Source organism: Rattus rattus, chromosome 14 (genome assembly GCF_011064425.1).
Source record: "Rattus rattus isolate New Zealand chromosome 14, Rrattus_CSIRO_v1, whole genome shotgun sequence".
NCBI lineage: Eukaryota > Metazoa > Chordata > Mammalia > Rodentia > Muridae > Rattus > Rattus rattus.
Window position 1 is genome coordinate 68,672,464 of NC_046167.1, and position 14,700 is coordinate 68,687,163.

The 14,700-nt window shown below is 48.5% G+C and overlaps 1 protein-coding gene and 1 pseudogene across 1 annotated transcript in view; both read left to right on the top strand.

Annotated features, from left to right (window-relative positions):
* Iars1 (isoleucyl-tRNA synthetase 1) overlaps positions 1-14,700 on the top strand; it is a 47,012-nt gene that overhangs the window by 19,417 nt on the left and 12,895 nt on the right. Inside the window, exons 14-23 of the mRNA XM_032884430.1 lie at positions 662-788; positions 2,353-2,426; positions 3,507-3,701; positions 5,403-5,489; positions 7,974-8,057; positions 8,896-9,040; positions 10,634-10,754; positions 12,004-12,095; positions 13,478-13,555; positions 14,481-14,602. Coding sequence (XP_032740321.1) covers positions 662-788; positions 2,353-2,426; positions 3,507-3,701; positions 5,403-5,489; positions 7,974-8,057; positions 8,896-9,040; positions 10,634-10,754; positions 12,004-12,095; positions 13,478-13,555; positions 14,481-14,602 — 1,125 coding nt within the window. The remainder of the gene's footprint in view (positions 1-661; positions 789-2,352; positions 2,427-3,506; positions 3,702-5,402; positions 5,490-7,973; positions 8,058-8,895; positions 9,041-10,633; positions 10,755-12,003; positions 12,096-13,477; positions 13,556-14,480; positions 14,603-14,700) is intronic.
* LOC116884145 lies at positions 7,233-7,351 on the top strand (annotated as a pseudogene).

Genomic DNA, 14,700 nt, shown 5'->3' on the forward strand with positions numbered 1-14,700 from the left:
AAGTACTACCTGCTTATGATAGAAGATGCAAGAACTCACTTTTCTTTGTAAAACCCACTAGAGAAAAGTACTTGTATATGACTTACAGGATGAATTGACTTTGGGGAGAATGTTGTAGCCAGACACGGTATGTACACTTTTAATCTGGGCAGTCAGGAAGCGGAGGCAGGCAGACCTCTGAGTTCAAGGCCAGCCTGCACTACTACCTAATGAGTTTCGGGACACCCAGGACTACAAGAGTGAGACCCTGTTTCCAAAATGGATGAACAAACCAGCAGTCTTGCTGTGCTCAGACTGTCAGCTTCACTGTGATGAAGACTACTCCTCGTCGGCCAAAGCAGTTTATTTATGACCAGTGTGGGTATTGAGTCCCTGGTGTGTGGACTTCTTCTGCCCCTGGCTTTACAGAAAAGTGCAAGCACAGAAACCTTTGTCCTCCCGAGCTGTTCTTCTGTGCAAGTGCCAGCCTACCTCATGAATAATCAAATGGGCAAAAAAGAAACTCTCCGAACGTGCCCTGCCCTCTTTCGATGTGCTAAATGCAAGCTTAGCGTAGCCTCGGCAGAGTGTCACGCACACAAAGGCTCGTGTCAGCCTGGCTTATAATTTTCCCGTAGTCTCGTGTTCCTGCATGACCATCGGTGTCATCTCTCTGTGACAGGGTCCCAGAGTTTGTACGAGAAAAACGGTTTGGAAATTGGCTGAAGGAGGCACGTGACTGGGCAATTTCCCGAAACAGATACTGGGGCACCCCCATCCCACTGTGGGTCAGTGAAGACTTTGAGGAGGTGAGGCTGGGCCCTGGGTTGACTGTCACTGAAGTCCTTTGTCACGTGGTGTGTGAGTATGGTGTTAAAAAGTGTGAACTTGGGGTTGGGGATTAGCTCAGTGGTAGAGCGATTGCCCTGGGTACAGTCCTCAGCTCCGGATAAAAAGAGAGAGAGAGAGAGAGAGAAAATAACAAAAAGTATGGACTCTTACTGTCTTAATTCTTTTCTAGAATGGTCACGTCACACAGTGTGCTTAGGGGTTTACTTTTTATTTAAGTGCAGATTTAAGTCTTTATTCTGTAAAAATGGAAGAAAATAGTCATTTTTTTTTCAGTGCAAATCAACACATTAGATGGTGAGTGGATGTTGCTTTGATTTCCCCCATGCCATGACATGAAGTTCTAGAACTAACTTCAAGTTCAGCTGACCCCTGGCATGGTGACACACACCTTTAATCTCAGTGCTCAGAAGGCAGAGGCAGGTGAATCTGCCAGTTCGTGGCCAGCCTGAGCTCCACAGAAAGTTCCAGGCCAGCCAGAGGGATATACTGGGACTCTCTAAAGAGAAAAAGGAAAAGAAGCAAAGTTAAACCGACCTTAGGAGTGCTCAAGCAGAAACTGGAGAGGAAAAGGCATCCCAAGCATTGCCTGTATCATGTTTGATTTATGTGAGGCTAGACGCATCTGCTTGGGTAGGCAGACACAGTTCCACGGCAGGGCCTCTGTCCTGTGTGGAGAGCAACATTACACCCCAGGGATTCCATACAGGGACCTGAGAGGCAGCGGTGAAGTTACTGAGTCAGAACGTTATCGGGACTGAAGGGAAGGAACAGAGAAAGGCCCTGGGTGCCCAAGAGGCAGAGGCCTTTTCCTACGTGGAAGCACAAAGCCTATCCTGCCGCTCTGACCTCTCCATCAGGTGGTCCTCATTCCCTGGTCCACCCATCTCCACCACAGCTCCTTACCTGAGCATGGTCCTGACTCCTTGTGAATTAGGCTCCTTCTATTTTTATTATTCTCCCAGCACAGTAATTTAGTTCTAGCCTTAGTGCAAGATCCAAGCACAAGGAAGAAAGTAAGATGTCATTGGCTGGGCTGAGATGGCTCACTGGCTGCCCTTCCAGAGGTCCTGAGTTTAATCCTAGCAATCAAATGGTTGGCTCACAACCATCTGCAATGGGATCTGATGCCCTCTTCTGGTGTGTCTGAAGAGAGCAACTGTGTATAAATATTAGCCATTGGCTAATAGTCTAAGGTATTTTATTTATTCTAGGCAGAGATTGGTTATGATAAATCCCCAGGAATGTCTGTCCAGGAGGTGGCTGTGGGTTTAGGGACCCGTACTACAGACCTGCAGAAGAGGAGTCTGGGGAACAAAGTCGCCACTGGCTTCTTTGGAGCGGAAGGTCTTGCCTGAGAGACGAGCCCTGTGGGGGGGGTGGGGGGTGTCACTGCCCTGTAGCTCAGAGCGCTCCATTAATCCGACCCATAAAGAGAGTCAGGTTTCTACAGCCGAACAGCAGGCTGCCACTGCACGGCGGCCTGGGCTCTGAGGAGTTCCTGTTGTCTTCGGTTTTTGACAGGTAGTGTGCATCGGGTCAGTGGCAGAACTTGAAGAATTGTCGGGAACAAAAGTCTCAGATCTCCACAGAGAGAGGTGAGTTCCCAAACACCTGACTCACTGCCATGCTGTCCTCCTGGTAAGGTCATCTCCCGGGAGTCGCAGATCTACACCTGGAAATCACCGGCCTGCTAGCCTTGGCTGATGAGCCATGTTGTTTTGTGATGTGCACCCTCCCTCCTTGATTGAAATGTCACATGACTTTCTTTGGTACATGACCTTTCGGATTGAGGGCCCCTGGTGGTCTCTGCCTTTGGGGACAACTGTTGACTTTTGAGACAAAGTATCACAGTATAGTACCCTTTGCTGTCGTAGAAGTCATTTCGTGGGCCATGCTGAACTTGATCTCACAGAGATCGATCTGCTTCTGCCTCCTACCGGAGGGCCAGGATGAAAGCTGTCCGCCACCCCTCCAGGCCACAGTTTATTTTCTCTTATTTTTTGCACATGTACTTTTCCACTAGCGTGTGTTCAGAGAAGTGCGCGTCGTTAGACAAATCCATTCGTTGTACTAATTCTCTGGCGTGAGCTTGCACAAACCTAGATGGTCCAGATCGGTTCCTCACTCCGGCCTGTTAATACAGTCAGGATTCTTAGATGTCCATGTAAAGAGGTAGCATAGCTTGGCAAACAGCCTTACAAGGACTGAGTGTGAACCCTGGTACTTAAAGTAAAAACCAGGCATGGCTGCCGAAATCAACACTCAGGAGGCAGAGGTAGGAGGAAAGAGTTCAGAGCCATTCACAGCTACATAGCAATTTCAAGGCCAGCCTGGGCTATAATGGTAAATACATAAACTGGTTGCATAGCTGTTTATAGGTCACCGTTAACCCCCGTGCGTCATGTGTACTCTCGTGCTGTGCCTTTATTCTTGCTATACAGGTCCGTTTGCATCCCATCATAAACATAAATGAATAAAGCATCCTGTCACATTACCCCCATACCATGTCACTAGTCAAAAGGAAAGCTTCGTCTCCCTTATAACCTTACAGGACCACCACTGTACGTGTAGTCTCTCATTCACCACAGTACGGTAGCATGACACGGAAACGTGGCCTTGTCATTTAACCTGTTCAGTTCTTCATGAATAGAGGTAACAACTTCTCTGTTTGTCAGCATCGACCACCTGACCATCCCATCCCGCTGCGGGAAAGGACTGTTGCGGCGCATCTCTGAGGTGTTTGACTGTTGGTTCGAGAGTGGAAGTATGCCCTACGCCCAGGTTCATTACCCCTTTGAGAGCAAGCGAGAGTTCGAGGATGCCTTTCCTGCAGACTTCATTGCCGAAGGCATCGATCAAACCAGAGGATGGTATGTTACCCACGTATGTGTGCCGGTCTTTCTTCAGATGTTTCCCTTGGTTTTGCTTGTTTCCTTAAATGCCCACACGCCTCCGCCTACTGCTGGTACAGAGAGGAGACAATGTTCTGCCCTCCGCCCTTCTCATCCAGCGTGGGCACCACCATGTCTTTCCAGTGGGAATCTTTGCGACCACAGAGTTATAGCGTTACAGTCTGCGTTAATTCACACGGTGAACTATATCTCTATGCTAAACCAAAACAACTCTTCATATGTATTCTTGGCCTGTTTATTTTAAAATCTTTTACTCAGAGATTTAAATGATCTTTATGGTGACAGGAAGTTGGGTGCTAGAAATTGGAAGGTAACAGGGAATGTGCTCAAAATTTAAGTCTAGCCTTTATGTGTTCACATTCTGGGAAAAAAAAAAAAACTAGATATTTGGAGAGATTTTGGTGTTAGTTCCCTGTGGCCAGTGCCCTGCGTGAAGCGGTCCTGTCATGCTCACTAGGAAAAGGTCACTCACCTTCTCACACACAGGCTTCGTGGCCTGACGCTCACTCTGTGCACTCCTGCTGCCGTGGTCCTCTGCTCTTCCCGTTTGAATCTATTAGAGGGTCCTCTGGGGACAAAGTTCTTAGGATTTTGCTGTCATTCAGTGTTTTTTAAATGCATGTATGTGTGTGTACATGTAAGTGCATGTTTGTGCATGTAAGTGCCGTGCCAAGGCCAGAAGAGTGTCTGATTTTCTGGAATTAGAATTACAGGCTGCTATGAGCCATGTGATGTGGGTGCCGGGAGTTGAACTCTGGTCTCTGAAAGAGCAGGATGTGTTAACTACTCATCTTACCTCTCCAGCCCCACAGACTCCTGTGTTCTAAGGAGGGCCGGTTTACTCACTAATAAGTAAGCATGTTTCTCCAGGGGAAGTGAAGTCTGGCCATTGGTAAACTCACCCTGTGGTTCGCTTGTCCTCACTGTCTGCTTCCTGTTCCCTCCATTGCCCGAGCTGCCGCCGGGGCACCAGGCGGCCTTGGGTAGAACAGAAAGGGATGATTGGACGGATATTTGTGTGAGGACGTTTGGTCTGGGCTCTGTTCTTCTTCAGTACAAGAGCAGATGGCGATGACACAAGAGCATCACCTCTGCTAGAGGAATCCAGTCCATGGAGCGAGGGTGTCCCCTTCACAGTGACAGACTTCTGACCCTGCCGAACAGAAGCCGTTCCTGATGCTGCAGTCTGAGTTCTTTTCGTCTTTCGTTATCCCAAGTCGTGTCCCACAGGATCTCACAGGAAACATGGCACTTCATAGCATCTCTGGTGGTCCCGGGCGTGCCTTACGTGTTGGCTATGGCTTCTCACTGCAAGCTTTTGTTTTAAGAAAATTTTGTTTTGCCAATCCGCCTCTTAACTTTGAGTGACCAGTTATGGGCACGATACAGCCGCATCTATCATTTTACATGGTTATCAAGACGTGTAATACGGGGTTGGCCAGGTAGCCCAGTGAGTACCACATGTTGGAAGGAGAGACACAGCTCTCACACGGTGTCCTCTGACCTCCACAAAAGCCAGGAGAAAAAAAATATTAAAGAGTTATAATGAACCGAAGCTAGAAGTTCAGTCTAGTGGGTAAATACACATTTTCCTATGCTTAGATTCCATCTCTACTTTTAATGAATTATCCCGGCTTTTTTTTTTCCCTTTCCCCCCAGGTTTTACACCCTGCTAGTGCTAGCCACAGCCCTCTTTGGACAACCACCTTTCAAGAACGTGATTGTGAACGGCCTCATCTTGGCAAGGCAGGTACACCCACCCCTCCCTGTAGTGATGAATTTACCTCCTGCATTCTTTATCCTGCCCTTGAAACTTGTCTTCAAAGCAACCATGTTCTGACCAGCGCTCACCACATCTTCTCTGTGAAGAGAGGAACTTAGCACCCCTGACCTTGCTCTCCACCGCCCTTTCCTTCTTCTAATCTCAAACTCATTTTTGCCTTTGAGACGGTCTCACCGTGCAGCCCTGGCCTTAGGACTTAGTCTTGTAGACTAAGCATGACTACGAATGCAGAGAAAACCACTGGTTTTCCACCTCTGCATGCCTGTCTCCAGCTTCTTACACTCCCTTTAGCTTAGTTTAGTTGTGTTTTACTTTCCTGAGGCCGAGCTGCCTCGCCTGGTTTACCTTCCTCCTGTCCTGGCCTCTCAGGCACTGAGGTCACAGGTATGCGCTGTGGTTTCATGCTCTGCGTGTGCCCCTGTGTGCAGTCCTTTGTCAGTGCAGAGGGACAGCCCATGTGGGACAAGAAGGAAGCCAGGCTCCACACTGCTTAGCTGGTGTTAGTGCAGACGTCTAGAGTCTGACACCAGGCAGTTTGGAAGCAAGTTTCTTGGTAGCAGCTACCTCTAAAGCTTAGAGCATGGCTGCCTTGCAAAGTACTAGTGACCTCTGCCATGAGGAGTGGTTCTGTAGCCTAAGGGCCTAGGATCTGGTATTGCCTGGGTCATACAGACAGCCTAGAGGTCAGCAGGCTGTAAAGGACATGTGATGTCTCCCCTAAGGGTAGGATCTCTTCATTCAGAAATGCAGATAAGATAAAGGTCTAGGAGGAAGAGTCTGGATAAACATAATGGTCTGGGGAATTCAGGTGTGGTCTGGCCCTACACACACACACACACACACACACACACACACACACACACACACACACACACAGCACGCTGATCACTAGGCTATTACCCATCTGTTCCCAGCCTGGGTGGGAAAGGGGCGTGCACATAACACACACACACACACACACTACGCTGATCTCTAGGCTATTACCCATCTGTTCCCAGCCTGGGTGGGAAAGGGGCGTGCACATAACACACACACACACACAGTACGCTGATCACTAGGCTATTACCCATCTGTTCCCAGCCTGGGTGGGAAAGGCGTGCACACACACACACACACACACACACACACACACACACACACACACACACACACACCACGCTGATCTCTAGGCTATTACCCATCTGTTCCCAGCCTGGGTGGGAAAGGGGCGTGCACACTCTTCCCTTGCAGATGTGAGTCACTACGCGTGCTTAGCATTCCTGGTGTCCTTGGCGCTTATCTGTCTGCTGAGACCTTGTGCCCTCTACCCTCCTGTCCTTCGTTGTGTGGCTCCCTGTGACTTAAGGAGGAAGACTCCATTGTGGGCCAGGCCTGGAGACAGAGCTGGTCGCACCCCAGACAGCATTAGTAGTAGCGTGGTGCTTCTAGTGAGGCCACTAGCAGCAGTTAAGTTGATTTAGCTGAGCGCTTTGTAAGGTACGTTGGTGGTCACGTCTCATTGTGTTTCACTCCTGGCATGGATTTTTTTTTTTAACATCTTCTTTGTAATGTCTGAGGAAACTCTGGATTTCAGAGATCCCATGACTTCCAGGAGCAGAGACCCAGGACCGCACCAGACTCCTCCCAGTGGCTTTGTTTCCTTTGGAGAATTGTTTCCTAGTTGTATTAGCTTCTTAGAATTCAGTCAGGAAAAATAAACAGTAATTCTCCGTGTGTTCCTGGGACCTGCCTTCCCCTCCTGCCCAGCCACAGAAGAGCATGTTCCTGTTTTTGACAAAGCCTCACTGTTTGGTTGGTACAGCCTCTGTTTTCACAAGTAACAGTTTTTAGGCGCTGAGAGGTCAAGCTACTGGGCATCCGTCTTAAGGTTTCTCTTGCTGTGATAAAACACCACGACCAAAAACAGCTTGAGGGAAGGATTCATTTCATCTTACAAGTCTCAGGTCATACTCCATGGTCACGGTCTGTCACTGAAGGGAGTCACAGCAGAAACTGCTCCAGCCTACCTTGGAACTCCTCCCCTAAAGACACAGCCATACCAGTGTCAAAAGACTTTAGTGGGTGTCAGCTCTTTCTGTGCGAGCCCGGCATCTTGACTGACTTGGATCCCTGGAAACCACATAAAGATGGTAGGAGAGAGCTGACCCCACAAAACTGTCTGATCTCTGCTTGAGTGCCGTGTCCCATCACACACACATGCACACACACACACACACACACACACACACACACACACACACACCAAGCACATGTACATACACGGTCACACAAATAACTTGAATATAAAAGACCTAACAAGTAGAAATAAACCTCCCTGCCATTGTGACTTCACCAGCATACTCCTGACCACTTTCATTTTCATTTGCACGTCTGTTTGGAGTCCACATCCATCTCAAAGATCAACTATATTTGCTCACTTAATTAATATCTACTTTTTGTTTTACAAGTGATGGCCAAAAAATGAGCAAACGGAAAAAGAACTACCCAGATCCGGTTTCCATCATCAATAAGTACGGTGCCGACGCCCTCAGGTATGAAGCAGCCCTTTGCTCGTGTGTATCTCGTGGAATCATCCTCAGAGTGCTGTGTAATGACGCTTTAACTGTTGGATGTCCGTGTGGGGAGTTAGGCTTTTATAGTTGGCGATTTTCAAATCTAGAAGTCTTCGAGGACTAGAAACTGTCCCGGATGTCAGGAGTCATCCAGGACCTCCCTGGTGGGTGCAGATTGTCTCTACCTCAGCTCCTTTCTAGGTTCCCCATCTTATTGGTATTAAGAGTTCTCTCTCTCGGGGATTTAGCTCAGTGGTAGAGTGCTTAGGCGCAAGGCCCTGGGTTCGGTTCCCAGCTCCGAAAAAAAGAAGAAAAAAAAAGAGTTCTCTCTCTCTCCCACTCTCCCTCTCTCTCTCTCTCTCTCTCCTAACACCAGAACAAGTACATTATTAATACACGAGGTTTTAGAGAACTTTTCGCTACTGCTCGAAGCAGCACCATGCTTAGGTTGCAAAGGCCTGGAGAGCTTGTCCAATGTCTCCACATCATGGTGAAACCCACACCAAGGCCCATGCCACACACCTTCAACAGTTCCCTGTGTCTCTCCACTCATTCATCCGTCTGTTTGGGCTGGGCCGTTCTCCACAGTGTAGCATTTCTCCTCACGAACCTGTATGCACCTGTGTGGGGGTGCCAGAGTTTAAGCACTGTTCCTCTGCAGGGGAGAGCAGAGTTTGACCTGGCCTTCTTCATCTTTAGTAAAAGGAGAAAGACTTAGGTGATCCCAAGAGGAACTGGTATGTTTGCCTTCTCAAAGTAGTAATATTTGGTTTACTGTCTGTGTAACTTTTCTGTGTAAATTTTCTGCTTTTACCAGGTTATATCTGATCAATTCCCCTGTGGTGAGAGCAGAAAACCTGCGCTTCAAGGAGGAAGGCGTACGGGATGTCCTCAAAGACGTGCTGCTCCCGTGGTACAACGCATACCGCTTCTTCATCCAGAACGTCTTTAGGCTGCACAAGGTACGGACAGCATTGGCCTTTGAACGCTGAGCTACGAGGTGGGCCTGTGCGGGACCTAGAGGCCGCTTTCTTGTGCTGTCTGCTGCTGTGTGGATAGCCCAGAGCCATGAGGAAGCCTTACATGATGGTGCAAGAGGTGCCTGGTTCTGTATAGGACGTGACTTCCTCTGTGTAGAGAGGTGTATTATAGCCTGGTCAGACAGTTCTTTGTCTCAGAGATTTCACATTGAGTGTAATTCTTCTCTACTCAAGGACCTGGTGGGGTGTAGAATTGCAGAGAGTCAGCTACAGACAGAGTTTTTACCTGATGGAAGGTGGGGGCTGAGGTTGTGCTGTTGGTTCGAGCGTGGTCCGGGAAGACTTGCATGAGGAAGCATAGAGAGGAATAGATAGCAGCTCTGACTGAGTTGCTAGGTTTAGGAATAGGAGTTGGGAAGTCTGTTAGCCTGAGCCTCAGATTGGATCTTCCCATCGTCTCCTGAGAGCCCTGGGTCTGCAGCCACCTCGTCCGACCCCAGACCAACATCTTCAGTGCCCAGCATCTTTATCACGAGCACCAGTTCCGGCATTGCGTGCGTGTTTATGGTGGAGCCCAGGCATGCTCAGCTTCCTATCCCAGCACCTACCAATAGAAGGAACTACTGAAGACTTACTGCTTAGCGACCCTGGAGCAGCCCACAAGCTGAGACAGTGGTCCATTCACTTGTTCCTACTGCTTCCGGGTTCAGCTTAGCTCTTCCTTCTGCTGAGAACAAGACAGAAGTGTAGTGTTCACGTAGGACTGCCAGGTACACGGTTCCCTGGAAATTGAGAAGGCAGGCACCTTTGTCTGGATTTCCGCATTCCTGTCTTCGTAATTATGCCAGCTTTCCTGTACGTGGTGCCAAGTGGGGATAGCATTCTGGAAGCTCGAATGCCCAGCAGACCTCTGTTGGTGTGGCACTCACACCTGACCACAGAGAAAGAGGCTCATCTGTACGGAGCAGGGCTGCCCCACCGTGAGGGGCTCAAATCCAGGCGAATAGTCCTCACCATGGCTGCCGCCTGAGCAGCACAGCTGGCAGGAGGTTCAGCTTGCAGAGCAGGAGCAGGCCAGATGCCTCCGGATCATGCAGGGCTCGTGGAAAGCAAAGGAGATAAGAAGGGTTCCAGGTTAAATCATACAGGTCAGCATGGGAGCTGTTTCCTGGTGCTTGTTTCAGTTTTCGAAGGATTATCTGGTTCTAGAAGGTTTTACTGCCTCCTTCCGTGGGTTTACAGTAATCCAACCCTAAGGTCTCTTCTTTTTACTTTAAAAAGAAAAAGAGAAATCCTGATTTCATTGAGGATTTGATGTTGCTCATCCTGAATGTTGCTGGCTTGCTATCGGCATCTGAGATCATTTTGTTTTTCATCATTTCCTTCCATTTTACTGATGTAGAACATTTGGTGGGCCTGGAGAGGTGACTTAGCAGGCAGGAGTACTTATTGTCTGTCCAGAGGACCCGGATTTGGTTCCCAGCACCCATATCACGTGACTCACATCTACCCATAACTCCAGCTTCAAGGGTCCAGTGCATGCGAACCTCTCACTGAGCGTCTGTCTGTCTGTAGGAAGAAGAAGTAGAGTTTCTGTACAATGAGCACACGGTCCGAGAAAGCCCCAACATCACCGACCGGTGGATTCTGTCCTTCATGCAGTCGCTCATTGCATTCTTTGAGACAGAAATGGCAGGTGAGCCTTCCTATGATGTCTTCCCAGGGTGAGGACTGGTTATTCTCTTTATAATTGTTCTTTTGGTGTTTTAAATGTTCTCCCCTTATTAACATAGAGGAAGTTTTGAGAGATAACCCAGAAGTACAGCATGGTGGCCTTATTAGTTGTAGAAAGGAGTTTGTTTGTTTCAGGGCTCTGGGTAATTTTGTCCCGGGAATGCAGACCCATTCTTGTGCAGAGGGCTGTCTGAGAACCCTACCATCTTTCAGCCCCGACTGTCATGACTTCCCATGAAGCTGAATCTAGATATCATGTACCTAAGACAGAACCCAGTCTGCCTAGGAACTAGATAGGTTAGTGTCTGTGTGAGGGTCATGCATGGGAGACCAATCACACAGACAGGATAACTCCTGGCCCAGGTAAGTCCCAGCTTTGTTCACCCGCATACCCACAGAGCTGCCATCAGCAAGATGGTGAGAAAATGTGTCTACAGAGTGGCGTGGGGGCCAGCAGGTCCTATAGCTCTCTCAGGAAGAGCTGCTGCCCCAAAGTTTTTTCTTCTCTTTTTATGTGTGGGTCACTTACTCTGTAGGAGGTGAATCTCAGGCTTCCCTGAAAGTAAAGTGCGGGAGCTCTAGACATAGAATGGGCTGGCTTTTCCTCTTCAGCAGAAGAAGCCCCCGTTGTTGAAAGCATCTGTGTGGAAGTGTTTGGCCAGCCAGTGACTGTGGGCCTGAGTTCCGTTTTCTGTGGACCACAGTAAGAGCAGCTCTGCCCCCTGGATCTTCTCCCAGTGCAACAGTGGGGCTGCCAGCAGTCTGGGTGGATCCATTTCATTGGGGCTGCGCCGTGCATCGGAAGATGCTGTGCTGTGACCCGTGTCACCCAGTAGAAAGAGTGGTGTTGCACAAGAATTTCTCCTCAGGCATTGCCAGATACCTTCTTCCTGGCAAAATGGCGCTGTACCTCTCAGCATCTAAGGCACGCTTTCTGCCATTCTAGTTGAGGCAGGAGGCGGCACAGTGGTGTGGGGCTAGGTTCTATCCCATGTTTCCATGTAATGTGGTGACGTTGAGTAGGAGTTCAGTGTTTCTCATGTATGTGGGTTTGCTTGTAGCCCATTGTCATTTCTGGGTGCCCCTAAACACCCTGGTTGTCATGTCCTGTATTTGTGATACATGAGCCATCTGATTGGTTGATTCTGATTCTCACTGTTCCCTTGAATGAAGCGCTGGCCTGGGCTGCCCGACTAATACCTTACTTTTAGCTTACAGGCTGTACACTGTGGTACCTCGCCTGGTCAAGTTTGTAGATATTCTGACCAACTGGTATGTCCGAATGAACAGGAGAAGATTAAAGGTAAGAACCGGTAGGAGGTATGAAAAGTCTGAAGTTCAGGTCAAAGGTTAGGGGAAAATGTCAACTGTGATGGTGTTCGACTTTAAACCCAGTACTCAGAGGCAGAGGCAGGTGGATTTCTTGAGTTTGGGGCCATCATGGTCTACAGAATGAGTTCCAGGTTCTAGGAATGCCAGGCCTGCACAGAGAAACCATGTCTGCAGAAATAATGAGGGGGGTGGGGGGGACGCTGTTTGAAAATGTCTTCTGTTTACAGTACATTAGCTGTAGCGATTGAATGTGGCAGAATAGAATGTGGCGTATTTTCATGGTTCACTGTGGACAAGTTATCAGGGGTGGTGTCCAAGCCTGTGCATTACTAAACTAAGCAGACATCATAGAATTCCATAAATACCGTGAAGTATGGCTATATTCCTTAAAAGAAACTATTGTATGTGACTTAGAGACCTGAACAAACATCTCCTCACCCTAAATAGTATAACAGTGACAGCCAAAGAATTGCCCTGTCAAGTCCAGCTGTGTGAACCAGTGAGTTTATTGGGGTTCCTGACAGGAGACTGGGTGAGGGGTGATAGGACCATAGACAACTAAACCATGTTGTATCATCAACAAAAAGCCCACCCCAGAATCCCAACAACTCAGGAAGCAGCTTTCCTAAGCTCCTCCACACTCAGAGGCCGCTTGGCTGGGCCAAATGACCCCACAGCCATTGATCAGCTTGTAGAGCCTCAGGAAGGGGCTTCTTAAGAGTTAGGGGTTTGCTTTACTTCCGTACTTTTCAGCCTTGTTCCTGGTGAGGTCGTCTCAGGTTGGGGGAAGGAGCTACACAGCAGCACACCTCTGTGTTTCTGTCTTCACCCAACAGTGCTCGGGTGTTTGCTGTGGGCAGAGCTCTTCCTAGCTGTTGGGGTTTTAGCGTGAGCTTGACGTGGTCTCCAGACGCACTGGCGTGTGCAGCACGTACAGTGAGATAAGACAGAGACAAATTCCTCGCTGCAGAATGTTTTTCCCTACCGAGAATCAGTGAAGTTGTTATAAAAGCACACAGTATACACCCTTTATTTTTTATTTTTAAAGCAAACCCTTACCTAACTCTTCTTGTTATATTGGAATCCATCCCCCCAACCCCCTCACCTTCAAGCCTGGCCAGTCCTTGGCTCCCATTTGCCTGACCTCTGGCAGAGATGGTCCAGGGGTACAGCACACTGCTGTCCCATGCTGGCCTTCCCCCAGGGCTGATGGTTGAGGCCATACCTCCTCCCTCCGCCCCTTTACGTCCCTGGAGTACATGGTCCTGGTACGACGCCTCTTTTAATAGACGTATGTTTTGATGACACGCTTACTACCAGCAGCTTGATATTTATCTCTCTTCTATCCTCCAGGGTGAGAATGGCATGGAAGACTGTGTTATGGCTCTGGAGACTCTGTTCAGTGTCCTGCTTTCTCTGTGCAGACTGATGGTGAGGTGCTAAACCCCTTCCAATCCCAAGCTGCCCCAGGCTACAGCTCCTCCCTTCCACCCTGTGCCGTAGCCCCTTCACTGAGGCGTAATAGCTTATGTGCCCATCCCAAGTACTAACTGAGGTGTACGGGGTGCTCCTTCCTTTGCTGTCCGCCATTTAGACACGGATCTACTCTTAAGGAGATAAGAGGGGTTGGGGATTTGGCTCAGTGGTAGAGTGCTTGCCTAGGAAGCGCAAGGCCCTGGGTTCGGTCCCCAGCTCCGAAAAAAAGAATTAAAAAAAAAAAAAAAAAGGAGATAAGAGTATAAATCTTGATAATGCGAAGAACTCAGTAACTGTGAGTAACGCAGAGATTCATAAACTCATACCTAAATGGTCGAACATATACTAACTAAGCACTGATAATTAAACCGTTAATTAGATAGCACTGATAGTTAAACTGGTAATTAAAGGCACACGAGTGGGAAATCTGCTGCTTTTCCATATCCTATTCTGCTGCCCCTGAATAGTGTTCTGTGAGCCTGTAACATTCAGGAGATTTTGCCCTGATACAAGATCTTGGTGGCGTCTGCCTCTAAGTTCCTGCACCTGCATCCCGCGATACAAGTGGGGTTTGTCTGCTTTGCAGATATGATTTCTAGACTTTGAGGTATTTAATCTCTCTGCATATCGACTTAACTGGTGCTTGTGATTTAACTGGTACTTGTTCTGGAGACCCTGGTTTGGTTTGGTTTCGGATAGCGATACTGTACCTCATAAATAGGAAGTAATTTTTCTTTGGAAGGGGGCGTCTAAGTACCAGCCTACGCCTATGTATCGCTCTATTGTTCTTTAAAGTGACTAGTTTTCATTTCTCAGTCTAAGTGAGATCAACTGATGATGGATCTATCTGAATGATACTCTCTCCTCCATTCTGCTACAGGCCCCTTACACACCCTTTCTTACTGAACTGATGTACCAGAACCTGAAGCTGCTGATTGACCCTGCTTCCATCCGGGACAAGGACACACTCAGCATCCACTACCTCATGCTGCCTCATGTTCGGTAGGAATCAAATACAGAAGTGTCAGCCAGGCCACGGGAAGGGAAGTACATGCAGGGTCCCAAGCCCTGCAGGAAGAGATGGGGCAAGGACTCATTTC